The sequence below is a fragment of the Octopus bimaculoides genome, chromosome 22 (genome assembly GCF_046866305.1).
Source record: "Octopus bimaculoides isolate indiv1 chromosome 22, ASM4686630v1, whole genome shotgun sequence".
Lineage (NCBI taxonomy): Eukaryota > Metazoa > Mollusca > Cephalopoda > Octopoda > Octopodidae > Octopus > Octopus bimaculoides.
Genome location: NC_142949.1, coordinates 30521287 through 30536165, shown reverse-complemented (window position 1 = coordinate 30536165; position 14879 = coordinate 30521287). Strand labels below are relative to the sequence as shown.

The 14879-nt window shown below is 35.8% G+C and overlaps 1 protein-coding gene across 5 annotated transcripts; it reads left to right on the top strand.

Moving 5' to 3' along the window:
- The first annotated feature begins 1910 nt into the window (after nt 1-1910).
- Nucleotides 1911-14214, top strand: LOC149131430 (uncharacterized). Of its 5 annotated transcripts, none has more exons than XM_089339992.1 (11): nt 1913-2262; nt 3780-3843; nt 5051-5170; nt 5446-5529; nt 6149-6237; nt 8380-8631; nt 10282-10419; nt 10626-10681; nt 11463-11599; nt 12852-12976; nt 14014-14213. In XM_089339992.1, the coding sequence occupies exons 3-11, from the start codon at nt 5065-5067 to the stop codon at nt 14173-14175; spliced, it is 1149 nt and encodes a 382-aa protein (XP_089196118.1). In that variant the 5' UTR covers nt 1913-2262; nt 3780-3843; nt 5051-5064; the 3' UTR covers nt 14176-14213. The 5 variants fall into 5 exon arrangements, with proteins under 5 accessions (XP_089196119.1, XP_089196122.1, XP_089196118.1 ...); XM_089339995.1 differs by having other exon boundaries at nt 1921-2262; nt 8452-8631; nt 14014-14211; XM_089339993.1 differs by lacking the exon at nt 3780-3843 and having other exon boundaries at nt 1911-2262; nt 14014-14214.
- Nucleotides 14215-14879: the final 665 nt, after the last annotated feature.

The following is a 14879-nucleotide window of genomic DNA, read 5'->3' as shown; positions in this document are numbered from 1 at the left end:
AAAAATTATAGTTTACTTGCTTCTAAGAAGCGTCCTATCTTTCCGAACAACTTATCGTTTACGTTATTTAGATATTTGAAAATACGGTCCTCAGCCATCTTATTTAGTTTCGTTATTTACCACCAATATGTAAACATTCGTCTTTTGAATAAGACAACCCTGATGAAATCCAGACATAATGTGGGGTTCTTTTATATCTAACATGGTTCGAATCGGGATGATCCGAAGCACTGTTTACCTAGTGACCGGATTGAAACACGTGTAGGCACTTTTTATGCTTATTTTTCATGATAATCTTGATCCTTGAATCTTATATGCATTACATTGTTTGATATGTTTTCAACATGATACAAATAAAATTTAATAAGTGTCCATTATATTTCTTCTCAATTTTCTTATATTAACATTATATATATAATGTGCGCGACAAGTGATACCGCAGAGATACCGCTGCTATTTCTGAACTTCGGTATGTGGTGAAGCAAATATTTGCTGATCCCTTAATTATGTTTATAAATATATATGAGCTTTTAAATAAGTTCTCCACCGATAATGGTGCTTACATACCGATGGGCTTGGTAAAAATTATTAATTGTTGATTTATGAATGAATTAATAAATTGATAATTCTTTACCCTTTTAATTTGTAATAATTATATATATATATATGTTGTTGTACTTGGGGATGGTCATATTGCCAGTTTAGCCAATAAAAACACACGCACTGTATATTTGGTGTTAATTTGCTTCAGCTTTATATTACATTAATCTTAATCTTATTTCGGCCAGAGTTCTTTCGTCACACTGCTGTGACCTCATCAGTGGTCCTTTGTTTCCTTCTTTCTTATGTGTGTCTCACCTTGCTAACTATCAGCCATTTTGTATTTTGTATTCCTATTGTATGTGTCTACGCATGCGTGTCCTTCAATATGTCTATGTCTTTTGTAAGTGCATGTGTGTGTATGGGGAGTGTCTGTATCACCTATGTGATGACAATTTCTGCGACCACACCACCCGTAATATTTGGCTATCTAACTCCCCAGACTGCAACCCCCTTGATTATTATGTGTAGGACACAGTTAAGCGAGAGACCAACAACATTCCTTGTAACACCAAAGATGAACTGAAGGCAAGGATTATAGCAGCAGTCACCAACTTAAACAAGGAGATCGTCAGTAGAGTTGCAGGAGATTCCGAAGTTGTCCGGAGGCTGAAGTTGAAGCCAATGGCAATTTTATTCAATAAATTTACTCTTTAGTACCTCAAGATATTTTTTATGTAATTTTGGTTAAATATCTGTATATCTATAAAAGGCAGGATGTGCGTGTGTGTGTGTGTGTGTGTGTGTGTGTGTGTGTGTGTGTGTGTGTGTGTGTGTGTGTACGTGAATGTAATTTATGCATGTCCACAAATTAGCAGACATGTCGCTCCAATTTTAGGAGAACATTCGTCACGACCTTAGCTGGGTTTTGTCAACTTTTTTTTTTTTTTTTGAATGAATTCTTGTGACCTAATATGCTACAAAACTCTTTCTTGGGGTCCGAAAAACCGGGGCGAGGTAAGGTGGGGGGTACAAACAAGCAAACACACACACACACACACGTATATATATATATATATATATGTATATATATATATATATATATATATATATATATATATATATATATATATATATATATATATATATATATATATATACGACGTGCTCCTTTCAGTTTCCGTCTACCAAATCCACTCACAAGGCTTTGGTCGGCTCGAGGCTATAGTACAACGCACTTACCCAAGGTACTACGTAGTGGGACTGAATCCGAGACCATGTGGCTGGGAAGCCAGATTCTTACCACACAGCCACGCCCATCTACACGACCGCACGTGACAGTAGAATGAACAACTGCATGTGACATATTATCCTTCACTCATAAATACATGACCTGAAAAGGAGAAAAAAAAATGTTAGAACCTTGAAATAATCTTATGAAAGGTCATTCACCTAATTATTTTCCGTTAACGAGTGAGATTGCACACACACACACACACACACATACACACACACACACACACACACACTACTGTCAAAGTCACGCAAGAATTAAAGAAGTCACACGTATATATACATATACATACGTCTGCACTCGGCGTAAAATGCCAAACGTTGGAAGAAAACAAGGGAAACTACTCTATTAATATCTCAGACTTATTTTCAAATATTTATTTCGTCTGCCGTGATTTCATACTTTACACTCCTTTCTAGATTCCTCTGGTAAGAAAAATTACAGCTTTATTTATTTTATTAAAATGTCAAAAACACAAAATAATGATTGTTTTAATCAGAAATACTTAAAATTTTGTAAACGTTAAATAATTGTAACAAAAATTAAAGCGTAATGTTTGTTTAAAATTTTACAAAACTATTATTAAAGTATCATGCTTCCGTTTAGAATATTTTGCGTAGTAATTCTTTGACGTTGCCTTTTACAAAACGAAACACAAATATAGGTTGGGTCATCGAGTCTATGAATGAACGTGACTTGTTTACCAGAGACAGTAAAGCGTTGTCTATATTTAATGCATACGTGTATCAGTAAATATATATATATATATATATATATATATATATATATATATATATATATATATATATATATATATATATGTTTGTGTGAGAAAGTTGGTATGTGAAAGCACGTGGTTCGATGTATAAAAGATAATAAGAGTGAAAAAACTGCAGAAGGCTTGTGTTACATGGTTAAAGTATATATTTAAATTATGTCAGAAAAATGTTAGAAAAATGTTATAAAATCTTTTTGGTATATAAACATTGTATTTTGAGAAATAACCGATTTCGTGTTGTCTTTTCAAATTTCTCTACTTCATTGTAACGTGTTCGCTCTCAAAATACAATGTTTATATACCAAAAAGATTTTATAACATTTTTCTAGCATTTTTCTAACATTTTTCTGACATAATTTAAATATATACTTTAACCATGTAACACAAGCCTTCTGTAGTTTTTTCACTCTTATTATCTTTTATATATATATACATATATATATATATATATATATATATATATATATATATATATATATATATATATATATATATATATATATATATATATATATATATAATTATAATTATGATTTATGGTATCTAAGAGATACCACCACGCTTGAAATAGCAGTCAAAGCTTGACTCTAAAACCACATTAAATGTTCATATAGCACCAGGAGAGAAGACGAAGAGACAAAAATTACTGGATAATTCCAGATCCCGGATTTCTGGTTTTATATATATATATATATATATATATATATATATACAGACAGACAGACAGTGTGTGTGTGTGTGTGTGTGTGTGTGTGTGTGTGTGTGTGTGTGTGTGTGTGTGTGCGTGTGTGTGTGTGTGTGTGTGCATGAGAGGTTTAGCTCACTTTTTATCTAAACTCGGTAAGTGTTATAGTTGGTCGACAGTTAGGTTCCAAGATCACAGCTAGAGCCGGATCTGGAGATCCGTGTTAGAGTTCCGTTATAGCACGTATATGTATTAGTTTGGATTTTTCGTCTAATATAATATATATATATATATATATATATATATATATATATATATATATATATATATATATATATATGTATGTATGTATGTATGTATGTATGTATCTATTACATTTATACATACGTTATTTTTTCCTTTTTTTTTTTCGTGTTTGGAAAGTTGATCTCAAAGTAGATAAGCTATAGATAAAAGCGTGAAAATATTTGGTTTTATTACAGAAAAAAAAAACCTTTGACTACAAGAAGTCGAAAGTTGCCCATCAAGCTTCAACCCACATCTCTTGTAAGTATGATAAGCATTCTACTATCGTAGCAATGCAATCCTTCGAAGTTCTCTAATACATGCTATTATTTATTGCTTACCCGCTTCAAGATCCAACGTTCCAAATCAGAATTATTTCATGATATTTTGAAGTTTATAAAATTCTTATGGCATGAGCAACATACAGCTGTGACTGGTAAGAAAACGGTTTCTAAGACGGATGGAGAAGTTCCAAGAATTACTTTGGTTGATGTAACCGACTTATTTCCCTCCTCCGAAATTGCTGGCCTTGTGACAAAATCTAAAACCGATGTTTATAGTTTATCTGCTTCAGGAGCCAACGTTCCAAAACAGAATTATTTCATGTTCTCTTGAAGTTTTTTTTCAATTCTTTTCTACTCTGGGCACAAGGCCCGAAATTTTGGGGTTGGGGGCTTGTCTATTAGAAGGCCTCCGCTACGCAACTGGTACTTAATTTATCGACCCCGAAAGGATGAAAGGATGAAAGGCAAAGTCGACGTCGGCAGAATTTGAACTCAGAAGGCGGTGTACTGGCAGAAACGTTAGCGCACCGGGCGAAATGCTTAACGGTGTTTTGTCTGCCGTTACGTTCTGAGTTCAAATTCCGCCGAGGTCGACTTTGCCTTTCATCTTTTCGGGGTCGATAAATTAAGTACCAGTTGCGCACTGGGGTCGATGTAATCGACTTAATCCGTTTGTCTGTCCTTGTTTGTTCCCTCTGTGTATAGCCCCTTGTGGGCAGTAAAGAAATAAGAATTTGAACTCAGAGCGTAAAGACCCAAATACCGTTAGGCATTTCGTACATGTTAACGTTTCTTATTTCTTTATTACATAAGTACGTTCATCAGGCGCTGATTGAACTATGCAACCAAGAGGTTTACGTTTAAATAGAGGACAGGTGTGAAGCGATGCGAAAGCAAAACGCACCTAATGGAAGATTCCACCAAGACGAGTGAATAAATGATAAAAAAAGAAAATTTTTTTAAATAAATATGCAAGTTATATATAAAAATATTAAAATGTATATTCAATATATATTAAAAAAGATATTAAAATATAATTTAAAGAAAAAGCTGAAGATGCGCGAATGAACATGAAAAGTACGAAGAAAATGCTAAAGAGTTAAAATGTTTCTTGCCATTTTATTTTTGTCTTTTTATAATGTTTTAACATTTTATATATTATATTTTTATTTCTAAAACTCAAGATATTGCAGTCGTGATGGCCCCAAAATACGTAGACATGAGAAGTGATATATTCTCAAAACCTTCCCAGGCCATGAGAGAAGCCATGGCCAATGCTGATGTAGGAGAAACGATGGTTTTAGGTAAAAATTTTAGTTAATTGTTTTTTTTATATATTTATTATAAAGCTTCAACAGCATATCACCACCACCACATACATACACATATGTGTCTCGTTTTATATATAATTCTCTCACTTTCTGTCGCCCCCCTCTCGCTCTATCTATCTATCTATCTATCTATCTATCTATCTATCTGTGTGTGTATGTGGCTGTGCATGCGTGCGTGTGCGTGTGCGCGTATCAGTAACTGTTAAACAAGCTAAAGACTATTTATGTATTCTTCTCTAAACTTTCAGCTTTAGAAGCAAAATGTGAAAAACTTCTTGGCAAAGAAAAGGCCTTGCTTGTTCCTACAGGGACCATGGGAAATGTATTAAGCGGTTAGTTATTACACGATGTTTTATTTGACTGTTTCGTTTTTGTCTTCTTTCATTTGTTTTTGTTCTTTTCTTTTTGCTCTCAGTGTGACCTTTTGACATCGTTTATGGCCGGATGTCCTTCATAGCGCTAAACCCTTTACAGCATTTACTGGGTGTTTTTTTTCACGCGACCAGCATTAGTGAAGTCACCAAGTAGCTTGCAAGACAATGACTAAAAAGGGAGACAGAAAAGGCCCCCTCAACTGAATGGAGAGTCTATCAAAGAGAAGGCGAGGCGGTGGCTTTATACCAGGTGTCGTAGGCTAAAGTATGATGAAGAGACAAGCACATTTGTCTTGCTATAGAGAAGATACGTTGTTACCCCCACATTATGCAAGGGTAGGTGAGAGTAACTAGAAGTGAGATAAAGAGGTACCAGAGAATATTCTCATCTATTTATCATAATATAGATATGTAAGATAACGGGTGAAACATGCAGGATGTTTGACATGGTTATATTAGTAATTCGAAAATATGCATACTGATGATGACTTGGTAGAAAATGAAACGATTATTGTTCTTAATAAAGGCTCTTTTAACATAAATCATTTTTTTTCTTTCTTTCAAATCCCTTTTACAGTTATGGCCCACTGTCAGGAGAGAGGACTGGAGGTTATAATGGGGGATAAGTCCCATATATATTTATCTGAACAAGGCCATGTTGCTCAGGTAGGTTGCTAATCTCCTCACTACTTATAAATGCATATATGTATTAATGTATATGCATGTGTGTGTGTGTGTGTGTGTGAGAGAGAGAGAGAGAGAGAGAGAGAGAGAGAGAGAAAGCATGTTATTATTAGGGACTGGAATATATATTTCGTAAGTATCTGTTGATTTTTGTGTGTGGGGCGCAGTTGAGCGAGAGACCAATAAAACTCCTTGTAAGAACAAAATGAACTGTAGGCAAGGATTATGGCAGCATTCGCCAACTTAAATAAAGACACCGTCCGGAAGAGTTACAGGAGATTCCCAAGTCTTTTGGAGGCCGTGGTTGAAGCCAATGGCGACTTTATTGGGCAAATTTACTCTTTAGTATTTCAAGATATTTTTTTGTAATGTTGGTAAGTATATCTGTTAAAATAAGATGCCTGTTATTTTCATTTTTTGACTAATCTAGACGACAATTTATTCACCGTAAGCTATATATATATATATATATATATATATATATATATGTATATATATATATATATATGTATGTATATATATATATATATATGTATATATATATATATATATATATATATATATATATATATATATAAGGTAGAAAATATTTTACTGGGGAAAGATACGTGGTGGATATATTGAGAAAAATCCCAGAAGATTTGTTTTTACATGATTTACAGCCATAATAATAGAGATACAATTTTGTACTAAATAAGGTTTTGTTCTTTCAACATAATTGAAGTAAGGACTGGTTTCGCATTGCTCATCAAGCTGAGAGATATATTGCTGGGGAAGAAAAATATATTGTTAGGGGAGATAATTGTTCACTCATTTATTTTGCAATAAAGGGGAGGTAAATCTGTAATATTTATGTTTCTTCTTATTTTTGTATTCTCTATTTTATTCTGACTGATATCTTATATTAGATGGAGTAGTCCTTTATTTTTAGTATGGGTTCATATTTAATTCTGGTTTATATTTTTGGATAGATGAGGCTTCTTTATTTAGTCTTACTTGTCTTGAGGTCCAGAAGGCAAGTTGATAAAATGGGAAAATTACGAATTGTGGATGTAATCGTCCTGCATATCCGTCAAAGTGTTGAGTGAGGTATATTTGGCGATATTGTGGGGAGGAAATTTGTTGTCTGTGGACCGTACATCTCTTGCGGATCGAATTTCCTGTCGATGGCAGCCTGAAGATCTGAGGATATGTAAATGAACCCATATTAAAAATAAAGGATTTACCCCCATCTAATGCCAGATGTAAGCCATAATAAAATAGAGAACACAAAAAACAAAAAAATTAAAATTACAGATTTACCTCCCCTCTACTGCAAAATAAATGAGCGAACAATTATCTCCCCTAGCAATATATTCCTCCCCCCTCCTTCCGCCAGCAATATATCTTCTTCCACTCTCTGTTTGATGAGCAATGCGAAACCAGTCCTTATTTCAATTATGTTGAAAGAACAAATCCTTATTTTGAACAAAATACCATAGTAACTTTATTATCATGGCTCTAATATACTCTTTAAATGCTGTAAAACAAATCTTCTGTGTTTGTTCATCTTTCCTCTTTATATATATATATATATATATATATATATATATATATATATATATATATATATATATATATATATGTATATATATATATATATATAAAGTAATAAATGGCAGAGAAATAGTTTGATAAAAATTCACTTAACAATTATTCTTTTACTTGTTTCAGTCATTTGACTGCGGCCATGCTGGAGCACCGCCTTTAGTCGAGCAAATCGACCACGGAACTTATTCTTTGTAAGCCTAGTACTTATTCTATCGGTTCTTTTTGCCGAACCGCTAGGTTACGGGGACGTAAACATACCACCATCGGTTGTCAAGCACGACGGGCTTCTTTCAGTTCCCGCCTGCCAAATCCACTCACAAGGATTTGGTCGGCTTGAGGCTATAGTAGAAGACACCTGCCCAAGGTGCCACGCAGTGGGACTGAACCTGGAACCATGTGGCTGGTAAGCAAGCTTCTTACCACGCAGCCACTCCTGCGCCTATTGTTAAATAAAATTTCATTATACTATTTCTATCATCACATTATAACTTATCTTTTTCTCTTGTATCGAGCTATACATCCTATGTTTTGTAGAATGATACATTAAGAAGCTTTTTTATGAGTACTACCGGATTACATGGCATTGTGATGAATCTTTTTTCAAAGTTGGCTGGAATATTTCCAAGAAGCGTCCCCACTCTAAAAGATGGAACTCACGATTTAACCACATTAGCCGAGACAATATCATCAGGTGGAATTGGTGACTGTAGAACAAAAGTTATCTGTCTAGAAAACACTCATAATAGATGCGGAGGGAAAATTTTACCTTTGGACTATTTACAAGAGGTAAGGAGATGTTTTGCAAAGCAGATACAAAAACGATGTATTTACTTAGTTTAAGCCATATTCTCCCTCTAGATATAACTTGTTCCACTGACTTTTTCCGTTGTTGTGCACATGACTTTTTCTACTGCTCTCAACGCTGAGAGTGGAGGTGCAATGGCCCAGTGGTTAGGGTAGCGGACTCGCTGTCATAGGATCGCGGTTTCGATTCCCAGACCGGGCGTTGTGAGTGTTTATTGAGCGAAAACACCTAAAAGCTCCACGAGGCTCCGACAGGAGATGGTGGCGAACCCCGCTGTACTCTTTCACCACAACTTTCTCTTACTCTTACTTCCTGTTTCTGTTGAGCCTGTAATTCAAAGGGTCAGCCTTGTCACACTGTGTCACGCTGAATATCCCCGAGAACTACGTTAGGGTACACGTGTCTGTGGAGTGCTCAACCACTTGCACGTTAATTTCACGAGCAGGCTGTTCCGTTGATCGGATCAACTGGAACCCTCGACGTCGTAAGCGACGGAGTGCCAACAAAAGACAACAACGCTGAGACTGTCTTTTCTGTTGTCTTTCCAGTTTCATCTGTGCCTCAATATTCCTCCTCCAATTCTTTTAAGGTGTTTTATGATCTGCTCTTCATGTTTCTCTAGATTTTCTTAGTTTTCAGTTGTCATCAACACTTTTGTAACTTTGCTTTTTTTTTTTCCTAGATAAGAACGTTGACACTACACAAACTGATTTTTACTTCTGGGAAGAGGTGGTCCGTCCATATTGGTCTGGCCTCGATCTTTTGATCTGTCCAGCATGGCAAGCTTTATCAGGGGCGTGTACATTGCTGGTGTATCTCTCATAGTCACTGAGGCATCTAAGCCACAACATCACGGCAAGGACTGGACCTTGTTGTGGAAATGAGTGAAATATTGCTTTAGGGTTCGCTACAAACTCATGATCGTCGTCATCATCACCATCATCACCATCATCAAACCCTGGACCTTACTATCCTGAGTCATGGGACTCAGTTTCTATGACGTACAAATGACTGGTATCACAACATTCCACCTAAAAGTGGTCCTGTTCAGGGCAAAATGTGAACAGGATCAACGTGAAATGAAGTGTTTTGCTCAGGAACACATAGCACCACACTGTCTGGGAATTGAAATCATGATCTTGCAATCATGAATGCAACACTCTAAACACGAGACCACATTCCTTCATTTAACTTCATCTTACAAACTGATTGTTTCACATCGAATCTAAAGAAATACCGAATATGAAGAAATAACCAAGAAACGTATTGTCTTTGCATACTTTCTCCCTGCCACAGCAAACCTATCGAATGCCCTCTCTGCTCGTGTTTTCTGCAGAGGTTTATGCTAAATACCAACCCATCAAACACACCAGTTCTGAGAGGCCCTGTAAACACTACGACATCTGCCCGTGGCCAGATGGCGTAGTGGTTAAGAGCGTGGGCTACTAACCCCAAGATTCCGAGTTCGATTCCAGGCAGTTTGAATAAATGTAACAAAAACAAAATCTGAAAGAAGTATTAGCCATTTTTCATAATTTCTAGGGGCATGCAAATAGAAAATAACAGTTACTACCCAAGGACAAAAATCGTGTTACACATTGTTACTGATAAAATAATTTTCATTTTTGCAGTTGTACAATCTAGCCCAAGAAAATGATATAAAGGTTCACGTGGATGGTGCACGTATTTTGAATGCTTCCGTTGGACTTGGTGTTCCTGTTTCGGATATAACAAAATTCTGTGATTCTCTCACTTGTTGTCTCAATAAGGTAAGGGGTATTTTTGATGATTTTATGGTTAAAGCTCTATTTCTTCGCATTGACCGTCAATGGCTTTTCTCCACTGTTCTCTGGACAGAAGCACACCCCAGTATGAGGGTTACTCTCGTACGTTTCCCTGGGGGCCATCCTCTGCCAGATCTTGTTGATTTTATATTGGTATCATTACTTCATTGACTTTTAAATTTTAATTCCAGGGAATTGGTGCTCCATTTGGGTCTATAGTAGCTGGCACTGAATCTTTCATCAAAAGGTTTGTATCAATTGGTATTGTTATTTATGCTTTTATTCTTTTAAGTGTTTCAGCTTTAAAACTGCGGTCATGCTGGGGCACTACCGTTGGTAAAAAAAAAAAGCTGTCAGTAGATGTCTGTGGGACTCGAACCCGTACACCTCAGATTCCGACCGAATACTCTACCTTTAAGCTAAACGGCTTGTTTGCAACATATTTTTAAGTGTAACATCCTAACCACTAGGCCTTGGCTGCGTAGAAAGAAGCTTGCTTCCCAACCGCATAGTGCCGGGTTCGATCCTACTGCGCGGCACCATGGGCACGTGTTTTCTACTATAGCCACTGACCGACCAAAACTTTATTTTATTTTTATTAAAGTTTTGAACTTTTATGTCATGTCATGATCTCACAACAGGAATCTTGCAAACACAAATACATAATTGTATAGTAATACCTCACTTTACGAGGACCCGTTTTACGAGATCCCGGGTTTATGAGTTTTATTTAATGATAAATATAAAAAAGTTAAACAGCCATTTTTGTGTGTGTGGTAACGTCGCAACATGTGACAACATCGCAACATGTGGCAACATCGCAACATGTGGCAACACTGGTTCGGATGCGTCTACACAGCGACGGAGTAAAATGACAACAGGGAATTTCATTGCTACTGTGGGAAATTATTGCTCTGCTTTACGGGTTTTCGCTTTTACGAGCGATCTCCGGGAACAAATTAACTCGTATATCGAGACATTACTATAATTAATATAATTTTTTTTTCCTTTTTGTTTTTAATAACCAGAGTCGAACGATCTCGTAAAGCCCTCGGGGGTGAAATGTCTCAACTGGGTATGGAAGCTGCCGCAGCCTTATATGGTTTAGACAGATTTGAAGAAAGCATTCAGAAGGACCATTTTCTAGCAAAGAAACTGGTCAATGGTAAATATGCTTCGTTGTCATTTGCTTCATTATTGTTGAGGTTAGGGGCGACACACTGGTGTCGATGTAATCGACTAATTCTCCCCCCCCCTGAAATTGCTGGCCTTGTGCCAAAATTTAAAATCAGTATATATATATATAATATGCTACATGTCTTTGTATATATCCTTTTTTTGTGTGAGTAACAGCGTTTGAAGCTGTTGAATTAGTTCCACTTTATACGATTTACTTTCTAAATCATTCGATAGGAGCTGGAGTCCTTCTCTTTATTTTTCGTATTCATCTCATAATGCTTAAATGAAACGTTTTGAAGTTTTCTAAATTATCCAACAGCGTCTCTACTTTGTTATGTCTGTCGTTTTCATTTGAAAGTTCATTCTGCTTTCTTAATTATTAACTAATCTTATCTTACATAATTTAAAATGCAGTATGCTTCACATGGTCACACTGGTCGAGGGAAGCTAAAACAACAAACGGAGCGGGAGTGAATGGCAATCAGTGATACTGAATGCGGCGAACTGTAATGAGATGTTTTACTCTGAATTCGCCGGTATTTTAATGAAAATGAAACTAAAATTTTATCGTAAATTATATTTATTTTATCAATCTCTCTCCAACACACGCGCGCACAGACACACACACTTATAGGAAAGTGGTTATACACCCGCTTCCGTACATTAAATTCTGAAGAAACAACGGAACGCAGATTCTGAGCCATCAACACAACAATATTTATTTACAGAGGAAATAGGCAGCACTTCGCCCTTTGTTGGAAAGACACTGTCTCCAGAGTTGGAATGTTGGAGACACTGCTTGACACGTCCATGCTCATGGCCGGCCGGCCGAGAAAGAGAATGAAAAAAGCGGGAACGTTTTAGATGTTGAACTCCACGCATGCGCATGAGACTCTTCCCGTGTTCCTTCCGGAACTAGTCCCCGCGCATGCGTGGATAAGCTTACCGGAAATGTCGTCTGCTATTAAGGCGTTACTACACACTTATATAAATATTTGTGTATGTGTGTGTGTGTGTGTGTGTGTCTTTCCTTTCTCTTTCTCCCAAAGCTACGCGATAATTCATGATTAATTCAAAACAATGTGGATAAATAAACATTATATCTGACAGAGTAATCTGTATGCTAATGAGTTAATATATTTCGTGAATTATTCTTATTATTTCAATTATTTAATTAAGAATTATCTTTTTATTTGATTTTTTAATTCGTGAATTGTTTCTCATTTTCTCGGTTTCAGGTCTGAAAAATCTTTCTTCTTCAGTGGTGACAATAGAGCCAGAGGAAGACCAAACTAATCTCGTTCTTATTAAAATCGATAAAGAAATGTCTTTTATCACTAACTTAAAGAAACGTTTAATGACGGTATGAAAGTAAATTTCTCATTTATTTATCCATTTCATTCTGCAGAAAGTAAAAGCCACTGATTTAAATATAAATATTTGTAAAGACGGGTAACTATGAGCGGAAATTAATAGTAAACCTGTATATAAAGATATCTGCTGTACAGAAGATATGGATTTGTATATCAGAGGGAGTCTTCGTATGTTAGAAGGAGTCTTCAACTTTTTTTCCATCCAAGAGTTTGCTTTTTTAACTTAATATTCTACATGCTGTTATTTACAGTAGCAAGCAGTGGCGGCGCAATGGCCCAGTGGATAGGGCAGCGAACTCGCGGTCATAGCTATCGCGGTCCCGATTCCCAGACCTGGCGTTGTGAGTGTTTATTGAGCAAAAACATCTAAAGCTCCACGAGGCTCCGGCAGGGGATGGTGGCGAACCCTGCTGTACTCTTCCACCACAACTTTCTCTTACTCTTTCTTCCTGTTTCTGTTGTGCCTGTAATTCAAAGGGTCAGCCTTGTCACACTCTGTGTCACGCTGAATATCCCCGAGAACTATGTTAAGGGTACACGTGTCTGTGGAGTGCTCAGCCACTTGCACGTTAATTTCACGAGCAGGCTGTTCCGTTGATCGGATCAACTGGAAATCGCGACGGAGTGCCAACAATAACAGTAGCAACCAGACAGAACCATTAGCGTGCTGGACAAAATGCTTTGGGGCACTTCTCTTACGTTCTGAGTTCTTTACGTTTTGAGTTCAAATGCAACCGAGATCATGTTTACCGTTCATCGTTTTGGGGTTGGTAAAATACGTACTAGTCAGAGAATGGAATCGATGTGATCAACAAGTCCCTCCTCTCAAAATTTCAGACCAAGTGCTTATAGTAGAAAAGATTAATGATAGCTTTATCTGATATCTTCATATCTCGCACATCTTCTAAATCCTTATAGATAAATTTCTGGGAAGTTTTATCAGATAGAATACTTCTTTGTTTTTGTTCTTTTATTCATTTACTTCATTTCTGTATTTTATCTTTTTTATTTTCTTATTTTTAAACAGACCACAGAAGCTGAAGTGAAGGAATTGGGAAAGGAAATCCATGTGGATTGTGCGTTATGGAGTAAACATATTCGGTTTGCAATTTGCTGTAATATAAACGAAGAAGACATAGATGATGCCATCAAGAAAATCTGTTATGTTTTTCATGAAATTCATTTCTGAAAGAATTAGAGTAGTTACATTTTATAGCTACATATATATATATATATATATATATATATATATATATATATATATATATATATATATATATATATATCTGATAGACCCTGCTATGTCAAGATGGACTTATATATTCTTCCTCTGCTCTCTCCCACTTGGTTTTAATATGTTGCCACATTTGTAATATGTCTTTTTTCTACATTTTTTCGTGCAGCTGAAGATTGCTCTTCATATTGCATTTAAGGTAATGCTCACATTACTTAAATAAATTGAAGTAGCATGAAACGTGCGTACTGCAATCACTTTTGAAATCCGTGTTGCTTATTATTTGATTTTAATCACCCATCCTTTTGGGATGTGAAATTCGGGTGCCTTCGCATAAGTACCATATTCAAGCCTTGAATCTATATCTAAACCGTATATATATATATATATATAGTTACTATGCCCCAAATTTTATAACGTTTTTCTAACATAACGATTTAAATATATTCTTTAACCATATAACACAAATCTTTTGTAGTTTTTTTCACTCCGTTTTGTCTTTTATATATCCAACCACATGCTTTTACATATCAATTCTCTCGCCCATAGTCGCCATGAGAGATAATTAGCCACTAAACCTTTTTTTTTATTATTATTATTTTCTCTCTCTCTGTTTCTTTCTGTGTCCCTTTCTGTTGAAGAGCGTAGGCTCGAAACAT